The 16,919-nt window shown below is 39.4% G+C and overlaps 1 protein-coding gene across 6 annotated transcripts in view; it reads left to right on the top strand.

Moving 5' to 3' along the window:
• Positions 1 to 10,070: 10,070 nt before the first annotated feature.
• LOC118019922 (protein FAM13C) overlaps positions 10,071 to 16,919 on the top strand; it is a 152,087-nt gene continuing 145,238 nt past the window's right edge. For 4 of the 6 annotated variants that reach the window (XM_035019614.1, XM_035019607.1, XM_035019597.1 and 1 more), the window contains exons 1-2: positions 10,138 to 10,307; positions 16,506 to 16,562. In XM_035019614.1, coding sequence (XP_034875505.1) covers positions 10,246 to 10,307; positions 16,506 to 16,562 — 119 coding nt within the window. In that variant the 5' untranslated portion in view covers positions 10,138 to 10,245. The other 2 variants (XM_035019624.1, XM_035019633.1) reach the window with 2 other exon arrangements.

Here is a 16,919-nt window from a genome sequence, read left to right as displayed (position 1 = left end):
TTCCTTCCTTCCTTCCTTCCTTCCTTCCTTCCTTCCTTCCTTCCTTCCTTCCTTCTTTCTTTCCTTCCTCATAAAAATGGGTCATGCAATTTTATTTTTACATTTCCCAATAATCACAGAATTTTAAAGCTGGAAAGCCACTAAAACCCATCAAATCTATCTGCCTTATAATTTAGGACACTGAAGTCCTGAAAAGTTTAGCTATTTACTGCACAGGGTGAATCTGTAAATGGTAGAACTGAGGCAGCTTTCAGATCCCAGAACTCCTTGTTTATACTTTTTCCTATATTATGCTGCTCTCTAGGCATTTCAGCTTTCAGCATTTTAGTTGTTGATAAAAACTACTTCTGATTGGTGATACATATTTTAAAATTTATTTTTCTTTGTAACTTGTTCTGGATATTCTATTTTTGTTCATTACATTGACCATATCTGATCAGTTTTGTGGCATAATCCATGTCTTATTGGTTCTAGGACTCTATATTTACTACTATTTTGGTTGAAAATCATAATATTACCCATAAATTTTTAATGATTTTTTGGGGACCATTAAGAAGTTAGTTGGTTTCTTTGCAAAGTCAAGGCCCGTGACCACAGGCCCAGCAATGACCTGAGTTGAATCCTGTGCTGAGGGATTGATACCAAATATAGAAACGCAGCAGCCCTGACTGCTCCAGGGCCCAAGGGAATGTGACTCTCTCTGGATGTGCATAAACCACCTACATATGATGAGCAGGTCATAATGTCCATGGAAGATGGAGCTAAGTCATTGTCTCAAGGAAGTGATAAGAGCAAATTTTATTTTATACTAATATGCACTTAGTATTTAGAAATAGTTGTAGAGTGGACATTGTGCTTTTGGAGCTATAAATACATCTGCTGTTTTCAGTACCAGTAAACAGTATTCCTGCCCAACCTCAGCAAAGTCTGACTTTGAGTTATTTTTCCAGTATAATTGGTAGCTGTACATTTTACTAAGTTTCATGAGCCCACATTTGTAAGCCCACTAGAGAGAGAGCTAGGGGGAGGAGAGAGAAAAGCAGAAAGGAGAAGGGCAAGGACAAAGAGAAAAAGGAAGACAAGACTATAAGATTTTTTTGTACTACTACCAAACAAAGTAAAGGTCACAATTACTTCATATTTGGATTTTATCCAGTTTTTATCTAGCTAGTGAATAGTGGCTTCATTAGCAACATGCTTTAAGCTAGGAGTTCTTAATCTTTTTTTTCTTCTCCTCCAAGTCATACAAGATGGATGATGGCTGGGGTATGGAATTTTCCCATCAGTGTGCCAGGGTTATTGAGCAGTTCCTAGTGGAAAAGCTGCAACAAGTCTCCCACTTAATCTCCACTGAAGAATGCAGTTAGGAACGCATGTAAGAGAGTGAAGTTGTAGAAAAAAACTTGGATCAGCTCTAATTTATTATTTAGAAATTGAATTATTGACAAATGTCAATATTTGTCAAATGACTTCCAAGTTGCCACATACCTCATAGTTAATCACATCACGCAAGGGTGTTGAAACAACACTGTCAAGGACTGTTGCTTGAATTAGCTAAATTATGTAGCCACACTTTTTGTTCCTTGAAGATACCAGAAATTTCACCTCTCTTCTTAATAGCTGTAATATATGTGATATTGAGATATATATATATCTCCAAGAAGTATAGATTAATGGTTTGTTGAGATGAAAATTATAACTATCTGCTGTTATTGTCTGTGGCATATTAAAGATGGTTACAAATTCTTTGTTCTTTGACACTCCACCATTAGGAGGTTGTCTATTATCCTGCCCTTGAATCCACGCTGACTTGTATCTGTCTCTGACCTATAGAGTACGGCAGAAGTGATATTATCCCATCTAGGCCAAACCTTTAAGTGAACTGGCAGCTTCTGCCATGGTCTTTTGGATGTCAACTGCCATGTAAGAAGATGGACTGCCCACAGACTACTATGCTGTGAGAAGTTCAAGCCACACAGTGAGGCTCTGAAGAATGAGATGTCATGTGGAAAGAGAGGTCAAGGAGCATTGAGTTATTGGCTATGTAAGGGAAGCAGCTGTTTTGGAAGGCAGTCCTCCAGGCCCACCTGCTTCAGCCTGACACCACACAGATCACAGATGAACTGCCCAGGTGAACTCCTCCAAAATTCCTGATTCTCAAAATCAAGAGCAAAATAAAATGATTGTTTTAAGTCATGAAAGTAATAGATAATCAAAACAATGCCCATGGGTTGAGAATTTTAAAGAGATGCCAAATAATGTTGTAAGCAAAGGTATTTATACAAGGTGAAATGTGGGCAGGTTTACATGGGCCAAACCTCAGAGACCATGTATAAAGAAAGGATGCTATTAAGACTTAAAAACAGAAAAGTAGTTAAATGGAACCATGGAGGAGAAAGAAAAACTTAGAAACTTCTCTTTGAAGGTGTAGAAGGAATAATGGAGGGGAAAATACACTTTCTGCTTCATAGAACAAAGAAGGCACTGCCTAATGAGCCCCAGATATCTTGGAAATGTTCTTTCTGCTTATGTGTACGCAAGCGTGAGGTTGTCCTTCCCAACTGGATGACTCATTAAATTGCTGTCTGTGTTTGACCAGAGCTTCAGCTATACTACTTTGCTGGAAGAAGAGGGTACTGAAGAGGATAGAAATGTCACTCTCACCTTGAAGTGATTTGTGCCTTTAAGCTGTTACCTGGTAACCCTGGGGCCCCCACTTCGCTGTCTCTCACTCTAGCAGTACCCCAAAATTTGGCGCAAGACTTTTTTCTCATTTCTTCTTTTTTCTACCTACTGTTCCTAAAGTAAAATAACTTCAGATATTCTGTTTTAATATATTAAATAATTATTTAATACACCTTCCCTGATTTATATAATTTTTTAAAAATTATGCATTGAATAAAAGTATGTTTATTTTATCCTCTAAGTTTTTGGAAGGACTGTATCCACAGAATACTGATTATATTAAACTGGGAGGGATAGCCAACATAATTTTTGCTAAAATGTATATTCTAAAAGACTTGAAAGGCTGGATTCAATAGCATGAAATTTCAGATAAGACAACATAGAATTTCATATAAATATATGCAAAGCTGGAACTTGGTTCAACAAACTAATTGCTCTCCTTCTGGATGGCACTGATGTGGATCTGGAGTAGCAGTTGACTCCAACAATCTGGGTCTCTGGTATGGTGCAACCACCCAGACCACTCACAATGATCTTGGGCCACATGCAAAGAGTATAATGGTAAAAAGAAGGAGATACAAACTCAATTTCACTCTTCATTGAACAAACATCACCTGGAGTAATATGTCCAGCATAGTGGCTGTACTTTCAGAGGACATTATCACAGTTTATCCAGTGCTACACAACCAAGAAGGATGCTCAAGGGATTCTAAGTCATGCCATATGAGAATCTACAGAAGGGGAATATTTGACCAGGGGACCAGAAGATAGAGGCATTCAGCCATAGGTGAAAGTAATAAGAAGGAGGGGAGAACTCAAATGAAAATTTTTTTCAAGAATTAGAGGAGTCCAATAAAGGACTTCACAAAGTCCTTTAGGTGTGACTTTCTTGCCCCTGAGGGTTTCAAGTAAGAGTTGGGAATTGTCCTAGCACAAGTTTAAGTATTAAAAAACAGACCAGATAACTTCTGAGACTCCTAAGACTCACATCAATAAGAAGTATGTATTTGGTTATCTGAAAATTAATCCAAGGCAAGGTTTTAATAATGAAATGTGTCCCCCCCCCCCGACATCTATGTTTTAATAGGGTGCTTTAGGTCAATAATTCCACTAGGATGCCCCCAACCTTTCCTGTAGCAAACAATAATCCCAGTGCTCTTTCTGGCTGGACTGGAACCATACCTCAGAAATAAAGTTCTGGGCAACCAGTGCCATCAACCTTGCATAATGGCATGAAATTTCTTTGTTATCCCTATAAGGCAAAGGAAGGAATGTCTAATACAGGAAAGCCTCATTACCTGAAGATAATTTGTCTTGGACAAAGTCCACTTACAATGAATCACTTAAAACAGAAACTAGTATTTCAAAGTAAATAGAAAAAGTAAGGGGGTAAATAGAGTATTATCTTTAAAAAATGAAGGTAATATTCACTCATTCATTTCATTACACAAATATTTACTGAGTAGCTACTATGGTAGACCACATTTTTGGCCCTGGGTTTAGAGTAGTGACTAAGACTCCCAAGTCCTTGTCCGCAAAGAGTACCTATTCTAGTTGGGGAAGTAACTATAACACAAATAGACAAACAATGTTAGATATCATGTAGCGGTCTGTCTTATCAAGAAAATAAAGCAGAATAAAGTGATGGGAACTGCTAATTTAGGGAATGTGGTCAGGGAAGCTTCCTGGAGGAAGTATATGTGTGTGGGTCTGGGGTGTTCCTCGCATAAGAAATAACAAGTGCTATAGTTCTAGGGAAGGATCAAGTTCATCTGTTGTAATAGCAGCAGGGAGGCCAAAGTGGTTGAAGTTAATTTCAGAGTTGTCTCCAGGGCCAGAGCACATAGGGTAGGTCATGGTAAGCAGGAAAGAAATTATGAAAATATTCTTAAATTATATAGGGATATAATTGCAATCGTGAGCTAATTCCTACAAACAATAAAGAATAAATCATGCCCATTGGAGTAGCTATATATACTTTTTTCTTAAAAACATTAATAGCTCAAAAGGTTAACCTTCACCTCACATTTGATACTCATTGCATAATTATAAAAGGTAACATTTTACAAAATTAAGAACTTCTTAAATTTTTCCAAGGGCCACTCAAACCTTTGATATTAAGCGCATTCCCTTTGGAATTAACATGTCACCGTCTTTGTCAATTTTATATACTTTACTTGTTACTGCCAAAATTTCACTTGTCATTGATTTTGAATGAAATTCAAGCCATTTCCTGATATCACTTCCACTGACTTCATGAGATCCTGAAATTTCCCTTGGAATCAGTTTACAGTGTATCTGTGTTCTATTGTCAGATGAATCAAAAGGCGATTGTTAGACAACAGTGGACTTGCTATATGCTAACATTAACTAGGGAGAGATGTTTGAATGGATACTAACATCATAACCAGTTGGCCATCAGTTTATATTTTTGCTATCATGGCTTTGCTTTGTTGGGCATCTTTGACTCTTCAGGAGCTTCGATAATGAGGACTTTCTAGTCATAGCCTCAGATGTTGGGGTTGGTAAGAGAAAGGATTAGGGAACAGTGAGTCAGGAGAGTATTCTTTTTGGAATATTATCTTTTCAGGCAAGAGTCCTCTCTTTCCACAGAGAAGCTCGGTCATTCCCAAGGGTCTTGACAGGAAACTACAAGTCACAGTGTCCAGGCCAGTAGAACAGGCAACTCTGTTGACTTCCTGCTATTGTAAAGATTCTGGCTCCCTGCCACAGTGTCTAGCAGAAAGTGATTTCTCAGAATTGAATGTTTCTCCAGGGATGTACGAGTATTTTAACTCAAAGAGTTGTAAAGTGAACACAAAGCCGTTCTGGATGGAGCTTGTTTCATTTTAAGAGCAGCCCATCTACATTTAGTAAAGTTTTCATTTTTACTATCCTTTTAAAAAACCTATTAAACACTGTGGCATTATGGAAAATAGAAAGGAAATGCCATTTTTAAACCTACTACCCAAGCACAGCAGTTTGTTTATCTTTTTCCAACATTTAAGTTTATATATTCTTAGTTATTATAATAATAATGAAAATGATGATAAGAGCATCTACTAGACTTTTTTGTTGTTTTCAGTCATATCATTTAATCTTCATTAGAACCCATAAGATAGGTCAATTATTGTCTTCATTGTAAGATGAGGAAACTGAGGCATGGAGTTCCAACTACTACTAAGTGGTGGGTCTTAAACCCTGGCAAGTCTAGAAATTTCTTTCTTGACCATTACATTATTGCTTTATATTTTGCATGTAGTTAAGCCAGTACACTAGAATTAAATTTTTTCAATTATAATAAAGAGACTATTGTTATTAAATCTGAAATTCAAATATTGGTTTTAAGAGCACTGACAGAAAAAGTAAAACATTGAAACTTCTAACTTGTAAATGAATTAGCCATGTTCAAACCCAGCTTCTTCATTTCCCCTTGTTCCACTTAAAAAATAAGGTTGTACATATAATATATACATTGTATGTTATATACATGTACATATACATACATACACACTTATTGTGAAACAATTTTGATGACGGGGCGGTGTCCATCTTGTTCATAGCTATGGATAGTGACAAGCATGTAGTATCATTTGTTCATTCATTTATCTGTTCAATGAATAATTATACCAGTTAATCTGTTTTGCAGTCTTTCCCTGATGTACTCAGGAACTCTTTTCTCAAAATTCCTAGTTCAACATGATGTTAATGGATAATATATTTAACAAAAACCATTGGGTCTTCAATGAGTTTGAGAAATATTGGTTAAAAAAGATGAAATAGCTTTTTTGCAAACTGGTGCAGCTACTCAGAGAAACAGTATGGAGTTTCCTCAAAAAGTTAAAAATAGAACTACCCTATGATCCAGTAATTGCACTACTAGGTATTTATCCAAAGGATACAAAAAAAAAATATTAATTCAAAGGGATACATGCACTCTTATGTTCATAGCAGCATTATCTATAATAGCTAAATTTGGAAAGAGCCCAAGTGTCCATCCACAGATGAATGGATAAAGAAGATGTGGTATACATATGCAATGGGATATTACTCAGCCATAACAAAGAGTGAAATCTTGCCATTTGCAAAGATGTGGATGGAGCTAGGGAGTGTTATGCTAAAGGAAATAAGTCAGAGAAAGATGGACACCATACAATTTCGCTCATATGTGGAATTTAAGAAACAAAACAAACGAGCAAAGGGGAAAAAAGAGAGAGAGAGAAACAAACCAAGAATCAGACTCTCAACTATAGAGGACAATCTGATGGTTACAAGAGGGGAGAGGGTGGGTGGATGGGTGAAATAGGTGATGGGGATTAGGAATGCACTTGTCCATGATGAGCACCAGGTATTATATGGACGGGTTGAATCATTATATTGTACACCTGAAACTAATATAATTCACTGTATGTGAATTAACTGGAATTTAAATAAAAACTTTTAAAAAGGGCTAAAAAGTTATGAGAAAAAAAGAGAAATACTTTTTTTGCTGCCTAATGTGCATTGTGAATTTATAATACATAGTTGACCCTTGAACAATGTGAGGGTCAAGAGCACTGACCTCCGCACAGTTGAAAATCCACGAATAACTTTTGACTCCCCGAATCTTTACTAATAGCCTACTGTTGACTGGAAACCTTCCTGATAACATAGTCAATTAATATGTATTTTGTTTGTTATATGTATTATATGCATTTTTACAACAAAGTAAGCTAGAAAAAAGGAATATGCTATTAAGAAAATCATAAGGAAGAGAAAATACTTTTACAGTACTATATTTATTAAAAAAATCCGTACATAAGTGGACCCACACTTCAACAACTTAATTTTGACCATGTAACTCTCTTTTTTCTTTTCTTGGACCATCTGGGAAACTGGAATTTCACTGAGGACACCTTGGGAAACACTGGTCTAGAACTTAACTTCTTCCAGAATGCCAATATTAGTTTTTCTGCTTCTCTTTTTTAACTCACTCTAAACTGCTGTTTGGTCACATGGGGTCTCCAGAATAACCAGATGGTGAGTGATTATTCATCAGTATTGCTCTATTCCAAGTTGGATACTACAAAATATTAAAACAAAACAAAGCCCCAGACACTGTAAAAATTACTTCTACATCTGATTTAAGATGAAAACTAATATGTTAGAAGAATTGACTGGGAAGTAAAAATTAAAGTGGCTGATTTTCTTATATACTCTACATAAGAGGGTTTTTTTTTCTGGGACATTTTTGTTTTTTAACCAAAATCAGTTAATCAACAAATTGTTTTTGTTGCATAAGAGTACCACCTAAAATCTAATTTGGGTCCATGCTATTCATGAGCTGCTGAGAGTTATTTCTTTTCTGTGGACATTATTGAATACCTGCACTTTTTTTTACAGAGTTGTTATGTTATTTGCAAAGGACTCACATTATTTCATACTGTCCAAGTCCTGTTTCAAAGTTGAAAGCATAACATTTTCTCATTTCAAAGAGATCACTGGGAACACTTAAGTGAGAAAAGTCTGATCTTTCTCTGCATTAGAACATGAGGAATTAGTACCTTAGACAATGAGTAAAAGGGGTTTCTGAACACTGGCAACCTTCAAATCTTTACAGCAGAGCTGAGAGTGCTGAATATAGACTTACCTTCATTGGTCTCAGTAAAATAGAAAGAATAGACCTCAGTTTGTGACAGCTAAATAATAAATACATTTATATAATGAAGAGGCTATGTCTGACACTCCTGAACCTAGCTCATATGAGGCAGTAGGTGGTTTAGGAACATATATGTACTGTATGGGATGAATATTTCTAAACTTATTATAGTCCATAGAGTTCAGGTCTAAGACCATATTAGGCTTTTATTCCACTACTTTTTCAAATATTTGGAGGGAGGAAAATAAAATTGCAAAGGACCTTAATGAAACCTGTTTTTCTTTGAAAACTGAATTTTGATTTTTCAAAGTATAACTTTAAAAGTTAAAAACATGACTCATATAAATATAGACACACATCAGAAATCTATTAATTTATTGAAGAGGGAAACTATAAGATAGTGATGCTTTTGGAACCAAGAGCATCTGAATATTACCAGGCATTTAGAAAAATGTTTCTATAAGATTGTTAGGTTAGATACAAAATTGGCTATTTTGCCAATTATATATTGGTTAAATTGCACAATGCAATAATACCATAAACATTTAGGTTATATTTTCCTCTGGACAGATTGGACAGAATGTACAATTTAACACCTAACTCCAGTGTCTGTGGTCTAACCAATAGTGAATAGCAAAGTCAAGTGCATTTTCCTAGAGAATTAAGCAGTCCTTGGGTGGATCTGTAAAACAATGCCTCAGTGTGACACTGAAAGGTCATGCTTTTCCCCCTTATTACCAAGGTTTGGGTAATTTTTCTAATTATCTAAAAGTAAAATTTTGAGGGTTTTTGTTGTTGTTGTTAACCCATTGCCTGATACAGTTTGGACTAAAACACACCATCTTGGCTGCTTCTGGGAGCGGAGGGATTAAAAAGGGGCCTGGGGAATCTACTTAATTCAAGAATCAAAATCAGCATCTTTCACAGATGACTGTTCATTTCATATCAAGGTCAAGCTGGCAGGAGAAAGGAACAATGGAAAGAGGGCAGGACAAATATCCCCAGGGGAATGAAGCAAGTGGGGGCCTGACAGCCTTCCCTTCCCCCAACAGGGCTGCCTTTATTTAAAGAGGATGGCATTTGTGGATTCCATCTCTCACCCTTTGTAAAGGTGTTTGGGAGTGCAGCTTAGGCGGGCTACTCTGGGCATAGCAAACCCCACGGCTTACACAGCCCCCCAGTCGCCAATACTGCCAGGAATAAATCCTCCACTCGCCCTGCGTGGGCTCATTCACAGCCCTGTAGTCCGAGGTTGGGCGCTTCCTCTCCGAGACTGAAATGACAGTGCAAACAGAGCGGGTGTGATGCAGTGAGCCCTCCTTCAAATGTTCTTCTTTTTTTTAAAAAGCAAGACACACACACACACACACACACACAGCAGTAACAGCAGTTCTGTCCTCCTCCCGGTTCTGGTTTCCTCCCGACGGATGAATTCCTGCCAGCCTCCATCCCTAGAGGGTGTAGCTCGGTAAAATTGGCAGGAGACGTCTGGAAGAAAGCAAGTCCCCCAGAGATTTCAGCACCTAGGCAGAAACGGCTGGGCTTTCCCATTGCCAGCCCCGGGGGTGGCTGGCACCGAGAAGCCTGGATTAAACGCCGCGCGGGGCTGGCGAGGTTGGGGTGGCGGTAACTCCCCAGGACCTCCTTGCGGGGAGCCGGGGGCCCGGGACCCGGGGACCGCCCTGCCGCCGCGCCCCGCCCAGCTCTGTCCCCGCAGCCTCGCGGGCTGCCGGGCTTTGTGGTTCGCCCGTGCGCCTGGGCCGCAGCTGGGGGTGTCGTTACGAGCATGTGCAGACAGCAGCCCAAGGTAGAGCGAGCGTGCCGGGCGAGCCCTGAGACTTGCCTTGCAATGCCATGTTTGTGTGTATGCTCTAACTCCCGGAGAGCAATCAGGGAGACGGCTCCCCGGCCGGACTTGGCTGATGTTTTCTTGTTTCTGTTTCAGCCTTCAGGATAATTCCTTCAGCAGCACCGCTGTAACAGAGTAAGTGATTCTTGCCATTAAAATAACACTTGCATGCCTTTCTCTGGAAGCAACTATCGCTAAGATATCCTCCACCGTCCCCAGCCGCTCTTCATGTTAGATGCATTGTCTCCTGTAATCTGGGAGCTGTGAGGACCGGGAGAGGTGCTGACTGATGGGGCCCAGAAATCTTTACGGGTTGAAATAGCCTTTTAGCAGCTACGGGAGAGGTATTATAACAAGCTAATTGCTTGCTGGAGCTCAGTGCTCTAAGATTTGTGTTCTTGGAGCTCAGCTTTTTTCTTTTTTAAAATTTATTTGACACGTCAGAAAGGAAGCTTTGTTGTATTTTGCCAACATTGGTGTCAGTTTTCATGGAGCATGCTGTATACATTTACAACAAATAGGAGATAGATGTGAAATGACTTGAGTTGAATTCCAGCATGTGATAAACAGGCTAAACTTATTCTCACCCTCTCTTGTCTACAGATTTTTAAGGCACAGTGAACTTTTTTTGGGTGCCCTTTGTCATTTTTGTCTTCTGGCCTCAAAGATCTGGCTACAGGAGACATGAATCATCTTGTCCTCTGGTTAAAGCTGCTGATTGAGTCAACTAATATCATTTGAACATGGAATGAAGGAGTATAATATTTTACTCAAGGGCAGCAGTCATAGTATTTTTTATTAGTTATAGTTCACGGTTTTAATTCTTGTCATCCCTTCCTGAATATGTTTTCCTAATACTATACTATACATATACGTTAAAAATTAATAGGTAGTATATTTTACTAATATTATATGTAATTTATATAAAATGTACATATGTACATATATATAAAATACCTATACTTCATTTAGCAGCCTTTCTCTAGACTAACTTGTGATGTTTACTTCTGGGACCTTTTGATGGAAGTCATTCAGCAGCTTTTCAGGGAAACAGGATGTATAAGGTTGTATACTCAACTATGTTTAAAAAATGCTGCAAGTTTGACACAGAAAGCCCAGTAACTTGGGAACTATTTGCTAAAGTTTCCTAAAAGGCAAGTAAATGTGGGAATAGATAGGTGAGTGTCAGGTCTTACCACTGTCACAATGACTTGGTGATGGAGGGGTGAGATTCTACAGGGCTTCCCAGGCCCTCTTGTTTCCCATATCCTTTTGTTCCTGTGTTTGCATAAGCTGCGCTCTTAGTGTGAAGCTTTGGGCTCACTTAAGTGGAGTTACTTGAAAAACAACAACTCAGGGTGACTTTAGAAGATGTCATATACAATACATGCCATATAAAATACTCATTGGAACCCACATCTGTTAATGAGATTGCTGCAACTTTGGTTTTCTAAAAGCCTGAGAGAGGGGGAGGGATGTGTGCCAAAATATGCAGGCCAAAGATAGGCCTGGACTTCCTCATTCAGGTGCACAGGAGCTGCTCTCCTCCCTGGCTGAGCTTATAAACACCCAGCGCTTTCTGGCCTGCTTCTTAGGAGCCCTGTGTGGCTGAGTCCCCAGAGTCAGCCTCGGGCATAGCAGCTTCAAAATGGAGATACTCAGTTCCAGATGTCACATGGACAATTTTTTTGAAAAGGTTTTACACTTAATTGTGGGGAAAGTCTGGTACCTTATCTTTGGACACTCCTCAAGGAGTTCTGATTGCATAAGATCCTGTTGTTGTTTTCAGAGAAGTGATGGTGATTTATTTTAAAAGGCACTAAGTGACAACTGGAATGCCATCTGGCTAATCTAAAAATCTAAGGAGCATATTTAAAACATACCAAAAGCTTCGCAGGTGTAACACAACACAGAGTAGGGTCATTTGAAACTTGTCATTGTGTAATATAACACTTTCTCCTCCCCTCTGTTATATGAAGCATTTTCCTTGGTTCTCTGGGCATTACCCCAAAGCCAACAGGACCAGGATCACCGTCCTGAGATACAGATGTAGCAGGTGCTCAGCAAATATTTGGGTGTGGTCTTAACATACACAGAGGAGGCACTTGCCTGAAAACTTCCTCTCCCTCCTGTCCCCATCCCCTCCTTCTTCCTCCTAGCCACACTCACTTATTTTCCTTAGTGTCTGAAATTGTACCTAGAGATGATTTCTTTTGGATTCAGGCCTCTGGTGGTGACTCTTATTAAAACGGAAATTAAAAAGTCTGCCCCTGGGAGGCCGATTCAAGTTGGCATTAATACTTTGATATAAATTATGTTATCAGGTAGTCTAGCCTGGTAGGGTTCAGCCTGGCCAGGTGGGGGTCCTATCAGAGTCAAAGGGAAGGGGAATTGGGAAGGACTCAATGATAGATTTTATTCTCTCCTCGGTTCTTCCCAGGCCTGGCATTGTCTGTGCAGCTCTGGACCAATTCAGTTTCTTTTTCTACCGAAATTCTTCCAAGATCAGAGTGGCCTTGGCCTTCCGTTCTGTATCTGCAGGGACATTTCATCTGTTTTTCCATGGTCATCTCCTATGTTGCCCTGGCTACACCACTGTGTGAAATGAAGCCTGGCCAGCAGTGAATTTTGCAATGAATTAGTTATCATCTGAAGCAGTGGTTCTCAAAACCAACTGATCATCAGTATGAACTGGGGAAGGGGGTTGGGGCTTGTGAAAGATCCAGTTTCTCAGGCTTTATCCCAAAGTAGGAACCTAGAATGGGTGATTGTGTTGGAGTCAGCTCAGTGCTGGTCTGGGTTTTGTAAACCTTTAGGTCAGCGTTAAATTTTTTAGAAGCATACTAGTTATGTTTGTGTGTGTTTGTGAGGCTATCTGGTTTAAGAATTCACATTCCTGGGCCTCAACCCCAGGGAGCTAGCTGATCTAGTGAGGCTGAGGTACCCGTGGGGCTCACGCCCGCTCCCAGGTCATGCTGATGCAAGTGGTTCCGGAGACACACTTGGAGAAATCCCGTAGGATTGCAGGCTGCAGCTCTGCAGCTTTGCTTTCAGGGAACACAGTCCTGCTGGGTGAGTAGAAGTCCCCTTCCTGGCACAGCTACGTTTGTTTTACTAATAACCAATCCGAGGCCTCTCTTCTTATTTACCCCAAGTCAAAAAAGCGAACTTCTCATGGGCACTTCTTTCACCACCATTATTCTAAGAAACAAGCCTTTCATTCTCCTTCTTTTGTGAGCCTCTGGAATAGAAACTGAAGAGATCGGTTAGTAGGCTCAGTACAGGGGAGCGGAAATACCACGGTGGCCATCGCTGTCCGCCTGGGATGCAGGGCAGTTCCTTCACCTCTTGTGTGAAGGTGGCCCCTACTTCACTGCATTGTCGGGTTCACTGAGATGCTGTGAAAGAGACGGTGAGCTGGGAAGTACCATAGAAGTTTTTCTTGTTTGTGGTTGACAGAGGGAACAAAACTCCCAATCGGGAAAAAGGTAACAACCCTGAGCATTTCACCAAGGAGTGATTGCAAGGACAAATTATCCATACATTGTCTGGGTAACCACAAATCAAGAACCCTGGGACTTAGAACTAGTTGATGAGAACATCAAAGGAAGTCATTTAATAGAGATGCTTCTCACATTTTTTTTTACCATGCACAATAGTCAGAAAAACATTTTATATAACAATCCAACACACCCATATATACATGATTTATTTAAAAATGTTCTGTGAAATAACACTTAACCCTTACTATACTGATATTTTCTATTCTATTTCTCTAACAACAATAACAAAATGATGGTAGCTGCTATCTAATTTCAAGACCTACTAATAGGTCACAATTTGCATTTGGAAAAACAATGCACTAGAAGATGCCCAGTTTTGAATATTTAAGGAGATGATTGGTCTTTAAATTCCTGTACTGGGGCTATAATACAAGAAGAGGATGCCAAGGGCATTCCACCAGTTGGGCACTTGGTCTGAGCTGATTTTCTTGCCAGAGTGGGGATATCTGGCTATGGGTCGCCACTGAGGAATCCAATTTTACAGCTGGGCCCACACTGCACAGGGGGCTCCTGTGCAAGGAATCAGGAGAAGAGTCACAAAGGAGATGTTACTTCAGTAAAACTGAATGGTCTTCATCAGAGCAAATGTACAACCCAACTGAACTAAAAGAGCTTGTATATGTGTTCATGTAAGCTTCTAGACAGATCTATTTCATCGCTGTATCTGTGTCCCAGGAACTGTGTTTCCTTGAGCAGGAACTGAAGTCATTTAATAGGCCTTAAAATTGGATCAATTAATTAGGGTCTGGCCTCGTACTTAAGAAGCATGGGCAACTTTGTATGTTCTGGTGCCGAGTTTCCATTTTTACCTAATTGTACTTTGAAAAGAAAGGTTAATAAATCAAGTGAGGGGGAGAAAAATAAGTTCTTGCCAAATTCCCAAACAATAGGTATTGTTGAGCTCTAGGGTTGAACCTCTGATTGAACCCTAGTTCTCTGGAAGCAAAAATTCTAGATTTCTGTTCTTCACTGATTTTTCTACTTAGCGAGGTTACTTTTATTGGGAAACATTTTCATTCACATTACAAAGCCTGTATGATCTATTAAAGTGAACACCTCCAATGGAGGAGGACAAGGCAATTCTTATGAATTCAATTGTTATTTTCATGAGATGGACAGAATGGTGTACTGACAGTCAAAAACATGAGAAAGCAAGAAAATTTAATTATTTTGTTAAAAAGAGTACTGTGTTAGGTTGACTGATTTTTTTTTAACTGCCAGCAGGAATAAGATATTTCAGCAGGCAGAGAGAATTAGGATCTAGATGGCCTTTGTTTAATTCATTAAAGTATATAATTTAAAAGGCATAGTAAGGGAAGAGGACTGGAGCTTTCATCAGTTTCTTCTGTGGATAAGTTATGTAACGTTGCAAGTAACGGATATTGAAAAATTGTAAATGATTTCATATAGTATGACTATTCTTATTATATTATGGTTATATTTATATATGTAGGTAGTTACTTACTTTTGTCCACTCATTACATTGTGACTCTATCTGAGCAGGGTCCAGGTCTTTTTCAACTTTGTGTCCTTTAGAAGGAATGCTACTGGAAGTATGGGTCCCCAAATTGTTTGTAACTCATCTGAGACAAGGGAAGTACAGAAATAGGGAGTAAGCATTTAAAAACTTCTATGGGAATTTGGCATTCCTGTGACATTTTTTACCAAACTACCATAGTAGATTGGAAATAGAAAACAAACTGGTCATTCCTGAGTCCCAAAGAGTTTGAAATGCGCAGCCTTAATACCTAGTGAGTACCTGAAAGGCAGTGAATGTTCAGGAAATGCTTATTAAAATATTTCCAGTCTTGCTGAGAGGCCCGAGTTAATGATTCCATTCAATTATTTATTGAATGCCTTCTTTGGGGTAGCACTGTGGGCACTGTGCAGTGTATCTAGAAAAAAATCATTTCTTTTCATGGAATTAACAGCTAATTAAAGAGATGTCAGAGGTACAAAGGAATTACATAGCAGTGTGAGGCAAGATATATAGTTGGTTACCAAAACCTCAGAATAAAGAGTAAACATTTATGTATTAAGGTTTAAAGTAGGTATGTGGCCTATGGGTGAACTTGGATGGGAAGGTTCATGGAGCTTATGAGACTTCACTCGGGCAGTGAAGGATGAGTAGGAGTTGAAGGTGAAAAAAGCATTCCAGGCTGGAGTGGGGTGGGAATGGCTGAGAAAAGGAACAAAGGCTCCCTCCCACACTTGAGGGAGAGAATGGTCCTACTATGCATTCCCCCAGGCAGTGTGGAACTCTGGAGATGTTTCAATATAGAAGAGCCACAAATTTTTCACTGGGTTATTCCAGAAGTTTTGTGATGAAGAAGGGAATTGAGAAAGTCTGGAGGTCGATGGAGGAAGCCAATTGGGAGCTGGTGTGGTTTGGGACTGCCTGAGGCAGAGGACATTTCAAGAGGCAAAAGGGGGAGTCTCTTTTGAGCCAAGGATAACCCACCAATGGTGTTAGATGTCCCCTCAAATGCTTTGAACAGCTGGGTCCTTGCCAAGATCTTGTTAGTTTAGGTGATGCAGAGCAGTGCATGAAAAAAGAGTATTACGTCTGGTTCTGAGCTTTGAAGATCACATGATATGACAACACTGGTATCATTATCTGGTAGACATGCTGGGAATTGGGGCTAGTTTGAAAGAGAGTGGTGAGGGTTGTTCCATTTTTTAGTTTACGGTGCTAATCTAATTCTAGACTCTTGCTGCTTCTGCTGCTGCCGACAGTTGGAACTGATGTGGATTTGTTCCTTCTCTCCAGGTGTGACGAAGACACAGTCTCCCTACATGAAGACCAGACTGATTGCTCCAGTATCAGGTATGACCAACTATTGCTTGGTTCTTAATTATGAAGGACAGAAACCATGTAGGTCTGGGGTCTTTAGTCTTTTCTTTGAATTATAATTGCCGGTTCTTGTGTCTAAGTTCTTGTAATAAAATATCAGTTCTTAAGGAAGTTTTGTCATGTCCATTTTGGGATATTCCCCTTAGTACCCAGGACAGTGCCTTTTATATGGGGATTGCGCAGTAAATGTCTACTGAATTCAGTATTGATTATCCCATCTCAATGTTCCCATCATAGACCCTATGGAAGAAGTTATAGATTTATTTACCAAGCATGTCGTTGAGTGTTTGGAGTATGGTCTTGGTCATCAAGGAGTTCATGATATGGCAA

The sequence above is a fragment of the Mirounga leonina genome, unplaced genomic scaffold (assembly GCF_011800145.1).
Source record: "Mirounga leonina isolate KUSES-001 unplaced genomic scaffold, KU_Mleo_1.0 Mir_109, whole genome shotgun sequence".
Taxonomy (NCBI): Eukaryota; Metazoa; Chordata; class Mammalia; order Carnivora; family Phocidae; genus Mirounga; species Mirounga leonina.
The sequence above is the reverse complement of the archived record's forward strand: the minus strand, read 5'-3'. Positions and strand labels throughout refer to the sequence as shown.